Source organism: Rhodnius prolixus, unplaced genomic scaffold, assembly GCF_049639745.1.
Source record: "Rhodnius prolixus isolate KJV_2025 unplaced genomic scaffold, Rpr scaffold_4, whole genome shotgun sequence".
Taxonomy (NCBI): Eukaryota; Metazoa; Arthropoda; class Insecta; order Hemiptera; family Reduviidae; genus Rhodnius; species Rhodnius prolixus.
The window spans coordinates 47531389-47548516 of NW_027411614.1; the positions used below are offsets into that span (position 1 = coordinate 47531389).

At 35.0% G+C, this 17128-nt stretch overlaps 1 protein-coding gene across 4 annotated transcripts in view; it reads right to left on the bottom strand.

Annotated features, from left to right (window-relative positions):
* The window catches only part of CadN (neural cadherin), a 1042724-nt gene that overhangs the window by 674452 nt on the left and 351144 nt on the right, over positions 1–17128 (bottom strand). For 3 of the 4 annotated variants that reach the window (XM_074131811.1, XM_074131810.1, XM_074131807.1), the window contains exons 12-15: positions 15920–16110; positions 7891–8080; positions 6808–6990; positions 147–336 (exon numbers count right to left, since the gene is read on the bottom strand). In XM_074131811.1, the coding sequence (XP_073987912.1) occupies positions 147–336; positions 6808–6990; positions 7891–8080; positions 15920–16110 (754 nt within the window). The remainder of the gene's footprint in view (positions 1–146; positions 337–6807; positions 6991–7890; positions 8081–15919; positions 16111–17128) is intronic. The other variant, XM_074131808.1, reaches the window with a different exon arrangement.

A 17128-nucleotide genomic window follows, 5' to 3' on the forward strand; every position in this document is an offset into this window, starting at 1 on the left:
TAAACGATTTATTTAAAGAAAAAAATCCTAGAATAAACACCAGTCCTCAAATTAGTAAATTTTTTACTACAGCTAATAAATTTTGAATAATAAGAAATCTTCACATCATAATTGAAATGAACAAACAAATCAAATAGCAGACTAACCTGAATTTGGTTGCTCCCCGGAGTTGGGCCTGGCGGACGGAGCTCCATCGCGAGCTTCCACTTCCAGCGCGTAAGCTCCCTGTTTCTCACGATCGAATACGATTTTTGTAAACACTTCACCAGTCTGCTCATTTATTTCGAAATAGTCTTTTCCTTCATTTCTAGAGGAATCGACTACGAAATATTGGACCTGAAACAAAACAAAAGAACATTCAAAAATTAATTCTGTTGAGGTTATAATAGGAGAGAGTTAAATTTATGAATGTGCCATTTTAAATTCTTAGCTAAATTTATTTTATAAATAGAATAAACGATACCATTTGGAGATCGGTCACAGTTTTTAATTATAGAAAGACAAGAGAGAGTTCCTCGAGTTCTTGGAGCCGACTTGGAGAGTCTGAATATCTTTTCATTGCCGCAGTTATCACCCAGCCTAACTAAAAGCACTATTTGGTCCACCTATTGGATAACACGTATGTATTTGTATTTATTAACGTAAATAAATTTATTGTTGAGAATTTATTTATGTATCTATTGACGAGAAAATTGTCTTAATGCTAAGTTAGATTATTAAAACAGTACGGGACTTGTTCTATCCTAGGATGTGAAGGGACTTCTCTTAAAGTTAATGGCGTCTTCAAGAGAGTCTTAACAATCAGTAGCCTCAAGAAGAAGTGCATAGCTTTTTTCCTGCATGAAAACATCATGACGTGAAGGTTAAAAAGTGCTTTACTACTACTTTCCAACGACTAAGGAAACCTTTTCATTGTCAGTAATAAGAGAAAAAGTAAAAGTAATCGCCTATTTTTTCAGGCGAGCTTTACGTCCAATTAGGTGTCGTGGACGGAGGCGACTAGCAAACATACTTTACTATAAATTTCTCATATTAAACATTAAATAAAATCCAAGGCCTAGACACCAGGAATCGAACCCACTAAACCAACAATACATCTTAGCATTGCGGGTCTAGTCTCTTAACACGCTCGGCTACCGTGGCGCCTGTATTAAGAGAATATATATATATATATATAAAAAAAAAAAAAACTAAGGAACCCAATTTCACCAAAAGAAACCCGAGAATAATTTAGCTTTCCCGAGGCGATTTAAAGTGGACCTAAATATGCAAGAAGTGGCCTATTTTAAGAGAATTGAAGGATGAAAACGAATAGAATTGGGGATTCTTCGAGAAACATTCCACTGATATAAACTGTTTTTATAAATAGCCACCCGCGGTTATCTAATTTTCATTCATTAATGGAAAAATCAAGGAAAATGAAAAAGAGAAAATTACAACAAAACAGAAACTACAGCTCAAATAATAATAATAAAGGACTAACTATTCAAATAACTACAGAATTTTTAGAAGTATTTTCTAATTAAAGGATATTAGGACCCATACAAGGGTTACCATGAATGTTAAAATACCTAAAATGGTGCCAACTTGGAAATGCCTTTGGTAAAACTTGGAAAACATTTTAATTAAAGAAAATGACAATTAGTAATGCGGTCAAATGTAATAAGTTAAAGTTGGAGAAAGCTTTAAGGCAGTAAAACCACACACAAGTTTAAGTACCTAATTAAACTTGGCGACTATGAGCTAGCGCGTTTTAGAGTTTAAAATAGAGTTCGGAGTCTAATGAAGCGAAAAAGCGCGTTGAGGTTTCCATGCGACGGAGAGTAGCAAAATTGTTAACTAACAGATGATAAGTCTGCTATCTGATTCCGCCTCAATAAAGCTACTAAATTTAGTAATCTATGGACTAAAAAATAATTAAATTTAGTATTAAATTGTTTTTTTATTTTTAAGAAGTCTTACAACCGTCTGAGACTTCATTTAGAATTCTTTAGAATTACTTGTTTTTGGGGGGTCACCTGAGTACCCATGACTCCCACGGCTGGGGAAAAAACAATAAATAATAAATAACGTTAATAATAATTAGATCTATGTACATATTGTTGTTTGCAAAACAATTATATTGTCAGGAACATAAAGTTTGTTTTTACTATTTTTTTTTATTTATTTATTTCATTTATTTATTTATTTCATTTATTTATTTATTTAGTGATTTACCATCTGTATACAGGTAGTCCTCGGGTTATGACGGTCTCGAGTTACGACGTTTCGTGGTTACGACTCCCATTTACAGTACAGTTCTGTACAGTATGTACTATGAAAAGCCCACGAACTACAGTACGTGTTTTGGTGTGCAGTACTGTACAGTAGTATGAAAAGCCCGCGAACTACTTTTTGGTGTGCAGCGGCGCGGGACCGAGGAAGACAGCGTCACCAGCATCCCAGTACGCCATTAACATCGTTGTCGCGATCACTTTTTGTCCTTCATTATGGCTTCCAAACGTGTAAGGCAGACTCCTTCTGATGGCGCAGTGCATCGAAGAAAAGGAAGTGAAATTAGATATCATAAAGTACACTAGTGTTTTTTATTACTGTTTCATTTCATTATTAAACGTACTGTACAGTATTTTATATGTGTTTTTTTGGTAATTATGTAGGGTACTGTGTTAGGACAGGCTAAGTACTTATAGTACTGTACTGTTATTGTGGTAATACATTACTATACTGTACATGGTAGAGTTTACGTATGTTCCGACTTACGTCGAAAAAACGGTTTACGACGCCGCATTGGAACGGATCAACGTCGTAAGTCGAGGACTAGTAAATATGAGAGAAGCTACCCAGCAGTAGCACTCTCTGTATGAGAGAGGTGAATGTGAGGAGGAGAGTATGAGAAGGAGTGAGGAAAGTTAGGAGAGTAATGACGTTTAGTTCTTCAGACTGTAAGGAAGTCACGGAGCCACTGGCGATTAGGATTGTTAGGGATGTCAGGAGAAATGTTAATTGAACAATATGTAAATGTAAATTATTGGGTGAGTGTAATGAAAATCTAAAATCCTAAGGCCAAAAAAAGCATTTTTGTACCAAAATTGGGTTGTTTAGCAAAACACTGTCAAACTGGTAGATCTGTACATTAATCTGCCAAGTGTCACAAAATGGGTCTAAGTCTAAACCAAACCAATACTCCCACTAAACTCAAAGGCGACTAGACTTGTCAGGATTTGTGGCCCCGAACTGACTTGATCCCATCACACAAGTTGAAAGTACATCTTTGAGTCTAAGTAACGTTCCCTCTCTACATCGCCCGCTAAATAATCCTTGGCCCGCTCTTTAGGCAAAGCCAGCTTAGAAACTTCTCGCGTCTTTCATTAACTTTCCATTAACTTATATAATACTTGATTAACTCTTCTGGACAAGTAATTTATTGTGTACACAAAGTACATGGGAAGTTACAGCCCAGAATGGATAAGGGTCTCAACTGCCCTTCTTAAAATTCTTTAGTCAGACACAACCCACAAAGGATTTTATCTTATAAAATCACCAAGCAGTAAAGCAAGCAAGGTACAGTCCAAGAAAAGCTGGATGAGTGAAAAATTAAAGTGTAAAAAATAAACATTTACAGAAAGAGGAACGCTATCTGTCAGCGAACTTGAGAACTAGGGGGGGAGTTGTGCGAGTATAAACCATTACAAGATCTGTCAATATCCCATTAGTGCTCTGGTGCAGGCCTCGGTAAATGTTTATCCAAATCTCTTCTCCAAACAACACCTCCCCGTCCCGCAAGGTCTACTCTCTCTAAAATCCAGTCTCTGTCGCCCAACAACAAAGTCACACCCTTTAACGGTATTACGCTCTGCCAATGTACACCAAGCTCTAATATTGAGTACACTCAGTTATCTCCTTGTCTATCAATTTATATTGAAATTTTACTAAGTGATTAATTAAACATCATAAGATGGCAGATTCTGCGTAAGAGACTTCTACATCCTAACTGACTGTGAACAACTGCAAAGTCTGTGAATAACGTTAGGGCTTTGCGGACCTCAAGTTCTTTTTGTTTTTTAGTTTCTTTTATTTGAACATACAAAAACAACTACAACAACAAGAACAAATCGATTAAGAGGACATAACATCTGCAAAGTTATGGCTGCTGGAAATAGGTACTATTAGGCTCTTATTCGCACCTAAATTAGGCAGCAAAGAGGTTAAACACAAGACGGAAAAATAGCATTACGATGTGAGGCTATTAAATAACGAGACTATTGCTATAAAATATTTTATTTTAAATTTAAACATATTTAGTTATCACCTTCAATATACACCCCTCCTCTATCCCTACCACGCTCCATGCGAATTTACCATTGTTCGAAACAGTGCTGGAAATCTTTTTTCTGTGAGCTCCTGCATGACGCGTGCCGCTTTTTCTTTCACAGCTTCAGCAGACTGAAATCCTGTTCCTCTTTTAATGCAGGTTTGATTTTGGGGTAAAGATAAAAGTCACATGGGGCCACCAGATCAGGCGAATAAGGCGGACGGCCTAAAACTGGGATGTTGTACTTTTGGCTAGAAATGTCTTGACAGACAATACAGTGTGAGCCGGATGGAGAACTCCGTGACTAGTTCTTCCACAAATTGGGTCGTTTTTTTCCTTACTCTTTCACGGAGTTGAGCGAGCACCTCACCGGTAGTAATGTTGATTAATTATAATGCGATAATTTCATCCGTTTTGGACGTGGAAGGGCGGTCATCATCTCCGACGTCTTCTCGGCCACCTTGGAAACGCTTGAATCATTCAAAAAAACTCGCGCACGTAATTAACAATCAACGCCATAAACTTCATTTAATAAAAGATCAAGTTTCAGTAGCGGTTTTACCAAGTTTTGATGTGAAATTTCACGACAATTCGTTGCTCTACTATATGTGTAGTGTCATGTTTTCGGCAAAACGAAACTAACACCTCTTATGTTACACAAACGACGGTTCCGGTCAGACAGATTTCTCTACAAACACGTGAGACGCCGCTGCAATCGAAAGAGAAGGCTTTACGCTGCACAGCTGCTCAGTCGTTAGGATTTGGCGCATGCTAATAGTTCTTCTGTAGCCAGCATCAGTCTCGTTATTTAATAGCCAGATCTCATAATTAATCGAAGAAAGTATACAAGTGACTGAACTTTTTTATGCCAAGGATTTGCTGCCATCACTTTTCCAAATTTTTGCGGATTGTGGGCTTCAAGAATGGATTGAATTTAATTTGCTGCAATAGGAATTGATTTTTGAGGCAAAACTCATTGTTCTTTTTTGCGGACAATCAAAATTAATTTTCTGGTGTGCGGCCGTGATAACGCAGCAATCTTTATGCGCAGGCTAGCTGGAGGGTAGCTGTGGCCAATAAAACTTAAATGATATTAGCCTTACCTGGATAAGAGAAAGAAGCCGGGTGTCAAAGGGGAGCTTGGAGATCGGCGGTTTACTATGATGGAAAGAAAACTACAAGATGAAGGATGAGTCAACCAGGAAAACCAGCAGTAGTTTCGAAACGCGTCATGAAAGCAAAAAAGTACGTAATACTAGACTGACGCTTTCGAGCTCGAGCAAAACAAAACCTACTTCAAAAGTATAGACAGGGTCTATCGATGAATGGTTATCGGCAACAGAAGGGTGGCGCAAACCTTGATGATTTATTGCAGGGCGCCTTCTATAGACCAGTTACCCCGGTCTAGTCATATCTGGGTCATCAGCAATCTTTCGTGAAGTCTCGCCTCCACTCCAGGGCATGCTTTTACATTAACATACAAGGGGATGAAAAGTGGGCACCATTTAAGACAGAAAAAAGAAGAAGCTGAATAGAGGGGTTTTATCAGAGAGAACGTTTTCTATTAAGTTAGTCATTGATGAATTGTGGACACTGACTGGAATGGTGATGACTCAGAGATAAGACTTCTTTGGCTTTTACAGACTGCAGCCACTTTCAACCAACCCGCCATGTTTTTTTTTAATAACCTTCATTCCAAACAGATCTACAACTAACCCGCAATAATACCTGTCTTTCATTTATCTAAAACTAATTCAATACTAATAACTAATTACTAGTGAGGTTTATTACATTTATGGTAAATACTTCCTTAACCACTAAAACACTTTCATAACCAACGAACACATCGTAACTTTCAGACCCAAGAAGTCCCGTTTTATTCAGGCTCCAAGATTCAGCAAAGTAAAAAAGAAAACATAGCTTTCATCAGTGTTTCAGCACAAAAATGTGTTTTTTTTCTGATGATAAATAATTTTGAATTAAACTAAATCAAAGGCTATGGTGCCGTCTCAGCCTCCTGCACATGCGCAGTTTTAGTGTAAGAATTAGTGTCAAGAAGGAAGTGATAATTATTTTCAAAGAACTATAATCAACGTACGGATCAAGGAATTAATGCTTTTAATTGAAAACGAAAATGAAAACAGCTGTGTTAATTGGGATCCTCGTATTTCTTTGGAAAAGAAAGAAGAAAACTTCAAAGGAAAGAAAATCGCCAGATGCCTTTAGAGAAAAAACCTGGAAAACTTGGAAAATTCGTTTAGTAAATACTGAATCCGAATAGTAGTATTATCGAAATGAAATATGATTGAGCTTCCGGCGATTCTCCGATTCTCAACTGGTATTTCCAGTGAATGAATTCAATTTCATAATTTCGTCACTAAGCCATCCATACTTCCTCTTCTACCCGGAGCGTAACATGATTTCCGGCAATACAAAATTTTGTACCTCTCATAAATAAATATATATAGTATATAATATAAAAAAAAATTTCTTACCCGATTATTGGGATAAGTCCCATCCTTGTCGATAGCGTTCACCTGGGTGACCTTGGTGCCAATAGGTTCACCTTCGAGTACGGTCTCTTGTTCACGTTCAGTGAACAAGGGAATCTCGTCGTTGACGTCTTCTAACATTATGTAGACGGTCGCTTCAGAGGCTAACTGTTGGGCGCCATTGTTCTAAAAATACGTGCAAAAAAAAAGTGAAATAATAAATTAAGATGTGATAGTAGAATAAAGTGTAAAATAAGGGAAAATTGATAAATTTTTGTTTAAAAAGAATGAATTGTTGGGGTTCAGTTAAGCGATGACTCATTTTTAGAAAGTTGAGAAGAATTTACACCAAAAGCACTGACTAAAACCATAAAGATTCTGAATAAGAAAACTAAAGAAGTTGTCCAAACAAAGATCAAACATTGTGCAGGGTTTGTCACGCAGTAGAGAATAGCGGGACAGCACGAACTGAGTCGATTGGCAAGGCTTAGACTTAGCTGTACCCAAAAGCCCCTCGTGCTACTTCCCTAAGCCTAACTAAGTGAAGTGCAACTCACTTGAAATCGATCTAAACTGTTGTTGGTCAACAGTTCAAGGAGGTATCCTCTGGGAAGCCTTCGATATTCACCCAAAATAATCTAAAGTAAGCCGGTGCGCAAGCTCCCTATATTCTTAGACTGGGGCAGATAAACTCCTCTGAGCAAAGTCTAAGCTTGTCTGAAAGGTGCAGTATAAAGATGAGGCGCCCGCTAACGCTCAGATCTGAGGATCCATTCGACTTCTGGCAATCCAGGATGGGAGAACTTCTTATCACTTTTTGTTTCTTCCTTTTGCCTTCATCCTTATACTTATTAAAATAAGATCAATCAGGATATTTAACCAGAATACTTATTACTCATTTATACAACTTCCGTAAAGAAGAATATAGTTTAAATTATCCATTATGATAAGTCAAAAGGCATTTTTAAAAAAAACCTATTCCCCAAATTTCCCAAATATATCGCCACTCAACTGAATCCCTGGATGCTGAATCCAGCAACCCACTTAACTGAATCCCTCAATCATAAACTCCTAAACACTACTAACCTCTACTCTTATAGTCAGATTATATTCCTTGATCGTTTCATAGTCCAGTGGATGATTGACTTTTATATCTGCCCAGGTGTACCCATTATCGGCCCTCTGTTGTAAGTAGAACGTATGGAATTTATTTGTCTGTGCTGTAGATCCAGGCATCAAACGGTAGAACACTGTCGGATTACCCTCAATTCCAGAACTGTTTCACAGTTTTATCAATTAATATGATTTCATATATGGATATAAAAAAATAAATAAATAAATAAATCATAGAAAATAAATAAATTATCTTAAAAAAAAAATAAAATAATAAATTAAAAAAAAAAAGATACAGCTAAGCGAACATGCATTATTCATTTTATATTCTTATTTTTATTTTCTTATACATTTATTTTACTTTATTTTCTTTCTAATCTAAACTAGTTTTTTTCTTTTAACGAATTCATCATTTTTCTGAAAACATAGATCTTCAAGATTTTTGAACTTCAAAACATAAAGACAGGTGCACAATATGCTCATGCAATTTGCAATTAAAAAAAAAAAAATAGGATTCAAAATTGTGCGCAATGAAAATTTATCGATTAATTAGTTTGCTCAATTGTCGGAAGGGGGGGAAATTCCCCCTTAAAAAAAATTTTTTAGCGATATATTTCGCCCCTCTTTTGATCTGGTTTAAGAAAATTATCGTTGATTTCGGTCCAACACTGTGGACCTAGAGCACATTTACCCAAAATTAGAAGCAGATCACATAATACCTTTAAAAAAAATTAGACGACCTTACCTTGAATTACAACTAACTTACAACTTACTGCCGTAAATTACGCTAACTGTAACTGATATTTGCTCAAGTATGTTCTTGCAAGTACAAAGCTTTAATTTTAGAAAAATCATTTCTTTATCAGAACCTTTTTTTTTTATTAACGTTTCAAGTAAAAGTGCTCGGTTTTAAATAATAAGCAGTGAGAACTTAAATAGAAAACTTAGGAGTCCTATTTTGAGAAAATTAAAAACAAAAACAAAATTTAATTTGTAAAATACTCTTCAAATTTGGGGTGCCACGGTGGCCGAGCGGTTAAGAGACTAGACCCGCAAAGCTAAGATGTATTGTGGTACTAGTCTAGCTAGCCCTTGGGTTGTATTTAATGTTTAATATGAGAACTTTATAGTAAAGTATGTTAGGCGGTTATAGGCTAGACCCGCAAAGCTAAGATGTATTGTGGTACTAGTCTAGCCCTTGGGTTGTATTTAATGTTTAATATGAGAACTTTATAGTAAAGTATGTTTGCTAGTCGGTTATAGGCTAGACCCGCAAAGCTAAGATGTATTGTGGTACTAGTCTAGCCCTTGGGTTGTATTTAATGTTTAATATGAGAACTTTATAGTAATGTATGTTTGTTAGGCGGTTATAGACCCGCAAAGCTAAGATGTATTGTGGTACTAGTCTAGCTCTTGGATTGTATTTAATGTTTAATATGAGAACTTTATAGTAAAGTATGTTTGCTAGTCGGTTATGGACTAGACCCGCAAAGCTAAGATGTATTGCGGTACTAGAATAGCCCTTGGATTGTATTTAATGTTTAATATGAGAACTTTATAGTAAAGTATGTTTGCTAGTCGGTTACAGACTAGACCCGCAAAGCTAAGATGTATTGCGGTACTAGTCTAGCCCTTGGATTTTATTTAATGTTTAATATGAGAACTTTATAGTAATGTATGTTTGTTAGGCGGTTATAGGCTAGACCCGCAAAGCTAAGATGTATTGCGGTACTAGTCTAGGCCTTGGATTTTATTTAATGTTTAATATGAGAACTTTATAGTAATGTATGTTTGTTAGGCGGTTATGGACTAGACCCGCAAAGCTAAGATGTATTGCGGTACTAGTCTAGCCCTTGGATTTTATTAAATGTTTAATATGAGAACTTTATAGTAATGTATGTTTGTTAGGCGGTTATAGACCCGCAAAGCTAAGATGTATTGTGGTACTAGTCTAGCTCTTGGATTGTATTTAATGTTTAATATGAGAACTTTATAGTAAAGTATGTTTGCTAGTCGGTTATGGACTAGACCCGCAAAGCTAAGATGTATTGCGGTACTAGAATAGCCCTTGGATTGTATTTAATGTTTAATATGAGAACTTTATAGTAAAGTATGTTTGCTAGTCGGTTACAGACTAGACCCGCAAAGCTAAGATGTATTGCGGTACTAGTCTAGCCCTTGGATTTTATTTAATGTTTAATATGAGAACTTTATAGTAATGTATGTTTGTTAGGCGGTTATAGGCTAGACCCGCAAAGCTAAGATGTATTGCGGTACTAGTCTAGGCCTTGGATTTTATTTAATGTTTAATATGAGAACTTTATAGTAATGTATGTTTGTTAGGCGGTTATAGGCTAGACCCGCAAAGCTAAGATGTATTGCGGTACTAGTCTAGGCCTTGGATTTTATTTAATGTTTAATATGAGAACTTTATAGTAATCTATGTTTGTTAGGCGGTTATGGACTAGACCCGCAAAGCTAAGATGTATTGCGGTACTAGTCTAGCCCTTGGATTTTATTAAATGTTTAATATGAGAACTTTATAGTAAAGTATGTTTGCTAGTCGCCTCCGTCCACGTTACCTTAGTAGTTGGACGTAAAGCTCGCCTGAAAAAATAGGCATTTACTTTACTTTACTCTTCAAATCTAACCTAAGGCTTTGGGTCTTAAACATTGTAAATGTCAAGTAACAGCTACTTGTGGTACACTAAAAGTAGATATGGTACTAGCACATTTCCGAGAATCCCCCAAAATAGTCTCAAAATTTACTAAGTAAAATTTCAAAATGAAAGTGATAGGCTAGTAGTGAAGACTTGAAGTCACGCTTTCAGTCGCTGAAAACCTTGGTATCTGAAACGCCCATAGTGTACCAAACAGGTAAAAACCAAGTTTCAGACATAATATCCCATTAACGTACATTACATCAAATGAAGAACCCAGCTAATTAACAAACAAACATTACAAATAATACTATCCGTTACTAGCAATGAGGTCGACTTACCTCATTCGTTAAATTGCAGGAAAAAATCCTTTGCTTAGAAACTATACGATATACCATTTAAGCACAGGCCAAATATCATGCAAAAGATTTTTTTTTTGTATTTTACAGATAAAACATTTAAGCAAAAAATTGGGACTTGCTTGCGCCTAACATTTTTTTTTGGGGGGGGTTATTCTTTTGTTTTCTATGTAAACATGTATTTAATAATTTTAAAACGCATTCTGTGCAAATTGCATTGAACAAATTGTAAACCCCGCTTCATCCAAAAATTTTTTATTCATTACTTCTATCTTTTAAAAAAAAGACCATGCATTAATACGTATTTTGTTTCAATAATATATTATTTCTATTAAATTTTTTTATAAATAATCTCAGCACACTTTTAATTTTGAATTTCAAAAAAAATTGATATCTCTTTTTGCTACACTGAACAAATAACTTTTTAACTATGTATCCATGCTTTGTAAACAGAACAAAAAATTTTACTTAATCCTTTCGATTTAATCACAATATATAAATGTATTTACTGATAATACGAAAAATAAAATAAATTAAAATAAATAAATCAAATCAAAGAATAAATAAAACCAAAATTTCTCAATATTTGGTGTACCTTCGTTAAGTCCACAGAAATATTTCGCTATTTAAGGAAGAAAACAATTTTGAACAATAGACAAAAAGAAAATAAATAACTGCTTTTCCACTTTCTATTTATTTATTTAAAGTTATGACGTCTACAAAAAAAAATAAATAAATAAAAACTACTCACTGGTTATAAAAAAATAAAAAATTGTGCGATTGTGCTTCCCCCACCACACATGGAAGCGTGAATTCACCCAAAAATTGGTGACTGTTAGAGGATTTTTTTTTTTTTTACTGAATGAAGAATTGGAACGTTGTTGAAAGGACCAAACACCATTTTTTTTAAAAAAATATTTATGAAATTAAACCGAAAAATAATAATTCTTTTTTTTACTTTATATTAAATAAGGCACCACTCTTTAAAATTTTAAAATTAGCAGAACCCCCCAGGATACGCTGTGTGCGAATTGTATCTACACAGGATCAACAAAAAGGTTCTCTCTCTCTCTCCTCTTTGCGTAGATTTTGCAATGAGGAGGAGGATTTCAAGACAATATAATAATGATATGTCCAACGTTATACAGGGTGTTCAGCATAAGACTACGGTAACTTCGGGAGGCAATTCTGGGCATTATTTGCAACAAAAAATTCCATATAAACTATGGCTCGATTCGGCTCCGTTTTGTAGATATTTTTAATTTTATGTTTTTTTCAAGGTGTTACTACTTTTTTAGCAAAAAGTTGTTTATATTTCTCAAACTATTAAAGATACAGTTATTTTAATAAGCTCATTAGAAAGAAGGTTAAATTTCCTTTTAAATAAGCTAATTTGTATTCCAAAAAAATAATATCAAGTATTTTACTTTGTGGCCCAAACATAAGTAATAGCAAGTTTCTAATTTTTTCCAAAAACTTTGACTTCATTTTTCTCAAAAACATTTTATATGAAAAAACTGTGCACTATTCAGGAAAAACATCTACATACGATCACCTTTCGAACGGTATACAATGCATTGGGGTTATGTTAAAAATTGATGCAGAAATCTGTGATTAATTGTAAAAAAGTAGGCCTCAAAACAGCGTCGGCATTATGAAAGGAATTCACCTACCATAAGAATATAATTGATCAGAATCATCAAATCCAGTACGATTTTTTGCAAACGTGTAATTTAATAATTAATTAATTTAAGAACTATTTTCAAAAATATAAAATTTACATTATGAATAATAAAATAAAATAAAAAGAAGAAAAATGAATATGATGTTAAATGAGTGTTAGGTACCAATTTCAGAAGAAAGGATTTTCGTTTAACGAGTTTAGATCTGTGAGTTATTCTTTAGTTAATTAAAGAAATAGGCCAAATAATGTGAACAAATCACAGATTTTCTTGAACTACTCAATAAACTTTTGGAATTAAAAGGTTGTGAAGAGCTAATGAATAAGCCGAACACAGGAGATTGTGGAGAGCTAATGAATAAGCCAAAAACATATTACTCGCTCTGATCCCCAAATTAAATAATAGTGGATGGAATACTTCACCGAACCGCCAGTACACCTCCACGATCGTCTTAGCGTTCGGAACATCCTATCAGGAAAACATCTAGAATACTCCCGCCTAGCTTCTCCACTATTCCCATCTACGAAACCGTGATATTCAATATTCGAATACGCTGGCATAATGATAGCAAAATGACAACTAAATATCTAATGAAAATGTAGACTTTAAACTATCTTTTCTTCTTCTTGTATTTATTTGTTTTTATAAGCCGTATTAGAATAAAACATATCAGTTTTTAACTTAAAGATTAGAGCGATAAGTAAGTTCCTTTCATAATGCCGATGCTGTTTTGAGACCTACTTTTTTGCAATTAATCACAGATTTCTGCATCAATTTTTAACATAACCCTAATTATTGTATACCGTTCGAAAGGTGATCGTATGTAAATGTTTTTCCTGAATAGTGCACGGTTTTTTCATATAAAATGTTTTTGAGAAAAATGAAGTCAAAGTTTTTAGAAAAAATTAGAAACTTGCTATTACTTATGTTTGGGCCACAAAGTAAAATACTTAATATTATTATTTTGGAATACAAATTAGCTTATTTAAAAGGAAATTTAACCTTCTTTCTAATGAGCTTATTAAAATAGCTGTAGCTTTAATAGTTTGAAAAATATAAACAACTTTTTGCTAAAAAGTAGTAACACCTTGAAAAAACATAAAATTAAAAATATCTACAAAACGGAGCCGAATCGATCCATAGTTTATATGGAATTTTTCGTTGCAAATGATGCCCAGAATCGCCTCCCGAAGTTACCGTAGTCTTATGCTGAACACCCTGTATAGTAGAAAGGCAACGAATGTTTTGACGACATATACAGGTATTTTTAGATGCACCATTTCGCTACGAAGACATAATATTCTCCCGCCAACATCTATGTGCTTAAATCTGAAGCAGAGCTAGCTAAGAAATATGAAGTGTATACAAAAGTTATAGAATGAATGGAAGAAAATGATTAGAGAAGGATTACGTGATTTTAATTTCGGTTAAGCTATAAGGATGGCAGGAATATAGGAGTACTGATCCATCCATTAGTTGATAAGTTTGTAGGTAAATAGTTGTATATAGTAGAGGGATGAATGTGTGAAGCGAATGTATTTATAAGTAAGAATGGAGAGTGAGTGATATTCTAGTGATAAGCACCTAGACGATGCTGGCTGTGTGGCGGAAGCCAATGCCAAAATGAAGGCAAAAAAAACCCCAGGATAGATTCATTGAGTTTAAGGCATAAATCTCTCATAGAACCCTATGAGACCTGAATTCATATCCATCTAGAGAGCAATTAACGAGGAACATTCAGGTTCAAACCAAGACTGTCTGCTGTTGTCCTAGAGTACGAGGGTCGTTTGAAAAGTCCGTGCAAAGTCACGAGAGATAGCACTACTGGCGCGTATCGAGGTTATGTTTAGTTAGTAGCGTCTCTTGGAAGAACACACACCAAGTTTCAGCCAGATCGGTCTATTTCTTTGTGTTTGGCATTCGTTTGAATCGAGGAAGTCGAGTGATTTTCAAAAAATGTACGAAAAAGAATTTCGTGTGTTGATTAAACAGTACTTTATGAAAGGCAAAACGCCTTTTATACTTGTACAACTTACTAGTACAGCAGACCATGTGACGAAGGGCTTGGATAGAAAGTTAGGTCTAATATTGAAGGTTAACATTCAGAAGGTTTCTGGTAGTCCTAACCCAGACTCTGAAGAATGTAATTTCCTTCCGTGTATATTTCTAAAAAGACAATACACACTTGGATCTACGCAAAATCGCCTTAGCAATTCCTGAAGGTTCTTCACAGATCCAGTACTATTTTTTGTCAATATCAAACTATCCTCTTACACCAGAAAGTGCGGAAGATGTGACTACAGTACAAAGAGAATCGAATGATTCCAAATCGATAATAAAAGTGAATTAAGCAATCAACAACCGTTCGATGATTAAATGAACCAACATTGTTTGGTACCTTCTGTATTGTACTGGCAGATCGAATTCATGGATCGAACCTTGGTCAAAGTGCTTACATAGGAGTGTACCCTTGGTAGCTGAACTTTACCTCACACACACATGAAAAACAAGGCAAGCCGCTATCTTTCTTAAAAGTGTTGAGTAAAAGCTTTTAGATCAATCTGAAGGTATAAAATTAACTGGTCATCCAGACCGCTTCACGCATATTCTAACCTTTAGGTTGACAGATGATAGATCGGTAAGTGCTTGTTTTGGATGCTATAACGTAAACATTTGACATGAAAAAAATAAAAGTATTACAGACTAACAAAAGGCGCCGAGCGGTAGCCGATCGATTAAGAGGCGAGACCTGCAAAGCTAAGATGCATTGTGCTACTGGGTTCGATTCCCGATCTTGGCCATGGATTTTATGTAATGGTTAAATGAGAAATAGTTAAGTACGTTTGCTAGCCGCCTCCGTCCTTGATGGTAAATGGTAATTGGACGTTAAGCCCCGCCTGAAAAAATAGGCGATTACTTTACTTACAGATTAACAAAAAAGTACGAAAAGTATCGGTCACAGTTTTATTCATTAAAAAAAATATATACATAGATGCGATATTGCACTAAAAAATTTTAAAATTATAAGATACAGAACTTTAGACTGAAACAAATTTAAATAAAATTTCAATTTAATATTAGAAAGTAAGAGTGGCGCCTTCCTAATTAAAAAATTATGTTTTTAATTAATAATAAACGAAAAATAAAAAGAATCAAAATAAAGAGACGGGAAAAAACAAATATACAAAATACTGGAGCGTGCAAAAAGATTAATCGCTCGTGCAAAACAACAAAATTATAAAAAGGACTTTAAAAAAAAAAAATTAAAAAAAAAAAAAATTCATGTTTGGTATTCTCGAACCTGGCCTTGACGGACACAACTTTGGCCCCGACGTTCATGTTCTCTTTAATGTAGATCGGTCCATAAACAACATGATCCCATACGGGAGGATTGTTTGCACGGTCGACAACATCTATTTGTACTTCAACAGATCTGGATAATGAGGGCACGCCCTTGTCCTGGGCCTTTGCTTCTAACTTGTAAGATTCACGCTGTTAAAAAACAAAAATAACAAAAAAAAACCCAAAACGCCTTTGATGATGGTCTCTTTCTCTTTCTCAAAAAAACAAAAAATATTTGTTCTTCAATTTTGCCCCCCCACAAAAAAACCGATGGTGTTTTGTAGGATTGTTTAGGGAAGAATTGTTTTTGCATTGTTTTGTACTGTTTTATGGGTTATATCAGAATGGAACCGAAGGTCTTATCTGTGCGCGTAATTACCAAACCTTTCTCCCCCCCCCACATGTTTCAGTGAAACTGTTAAGATGGCATGCTGTTTGTTGTTATTCTACATGGAGAGGTTATGTACTGTGAGGTTATTCTCCGTTAAATGTAATGAAGGCACTCTTAAAGGACGTTACCACACAATTTTAAATTCAGCTTTATCGACTTGTTTGGGTTTCTAGTTCTCGCGGCTTCTGAATTGCTACATACTCGTATATTACTGAGTTCTAAAAAAGATTACTAGTAAGAGCAGCAAGCTGAAGAGTCAAGTATCAAGATCCTTCGTGACTCTTTTTCCCAAAAAAAATTTGTGAGACACGATAACGCGTTATTGTCGTGATATCTAGAGATGTGACTAAGGCAAGGCACGTAACCGTTTACAATCAGTGGTTCCCAAACTTTTTTGACCCATGGACCACTATTTATGATCAAAACTTGACCCATGGACCTCTTTTTATAGTCAAAACTAGCCCACGGACCCCCAAGTGAAAAAGCTACACGAATGCATAGTATAAAAATAACAAAAAACATTTTGTTGAAGAAGTATTTATTGAAATTATAACTTTTGTTTAAAATAAAATTAATAATTTGGATGAACGTGATGAGATGTTATGAGTGTATTTATATCCGGCTCAATGTTAGTGAGTAGCTACCGCAAATCCCCACGAGTAATCTTTGGTTCAGGTCTGCATGAAGAGCCGTTAAGTGAGCAAGCAAATCTTCATCTCTATTTTACAATTTCGAAAGATTTGGAAGCTGAGAACGTTCTCCTCTTCCCAAGTTTTG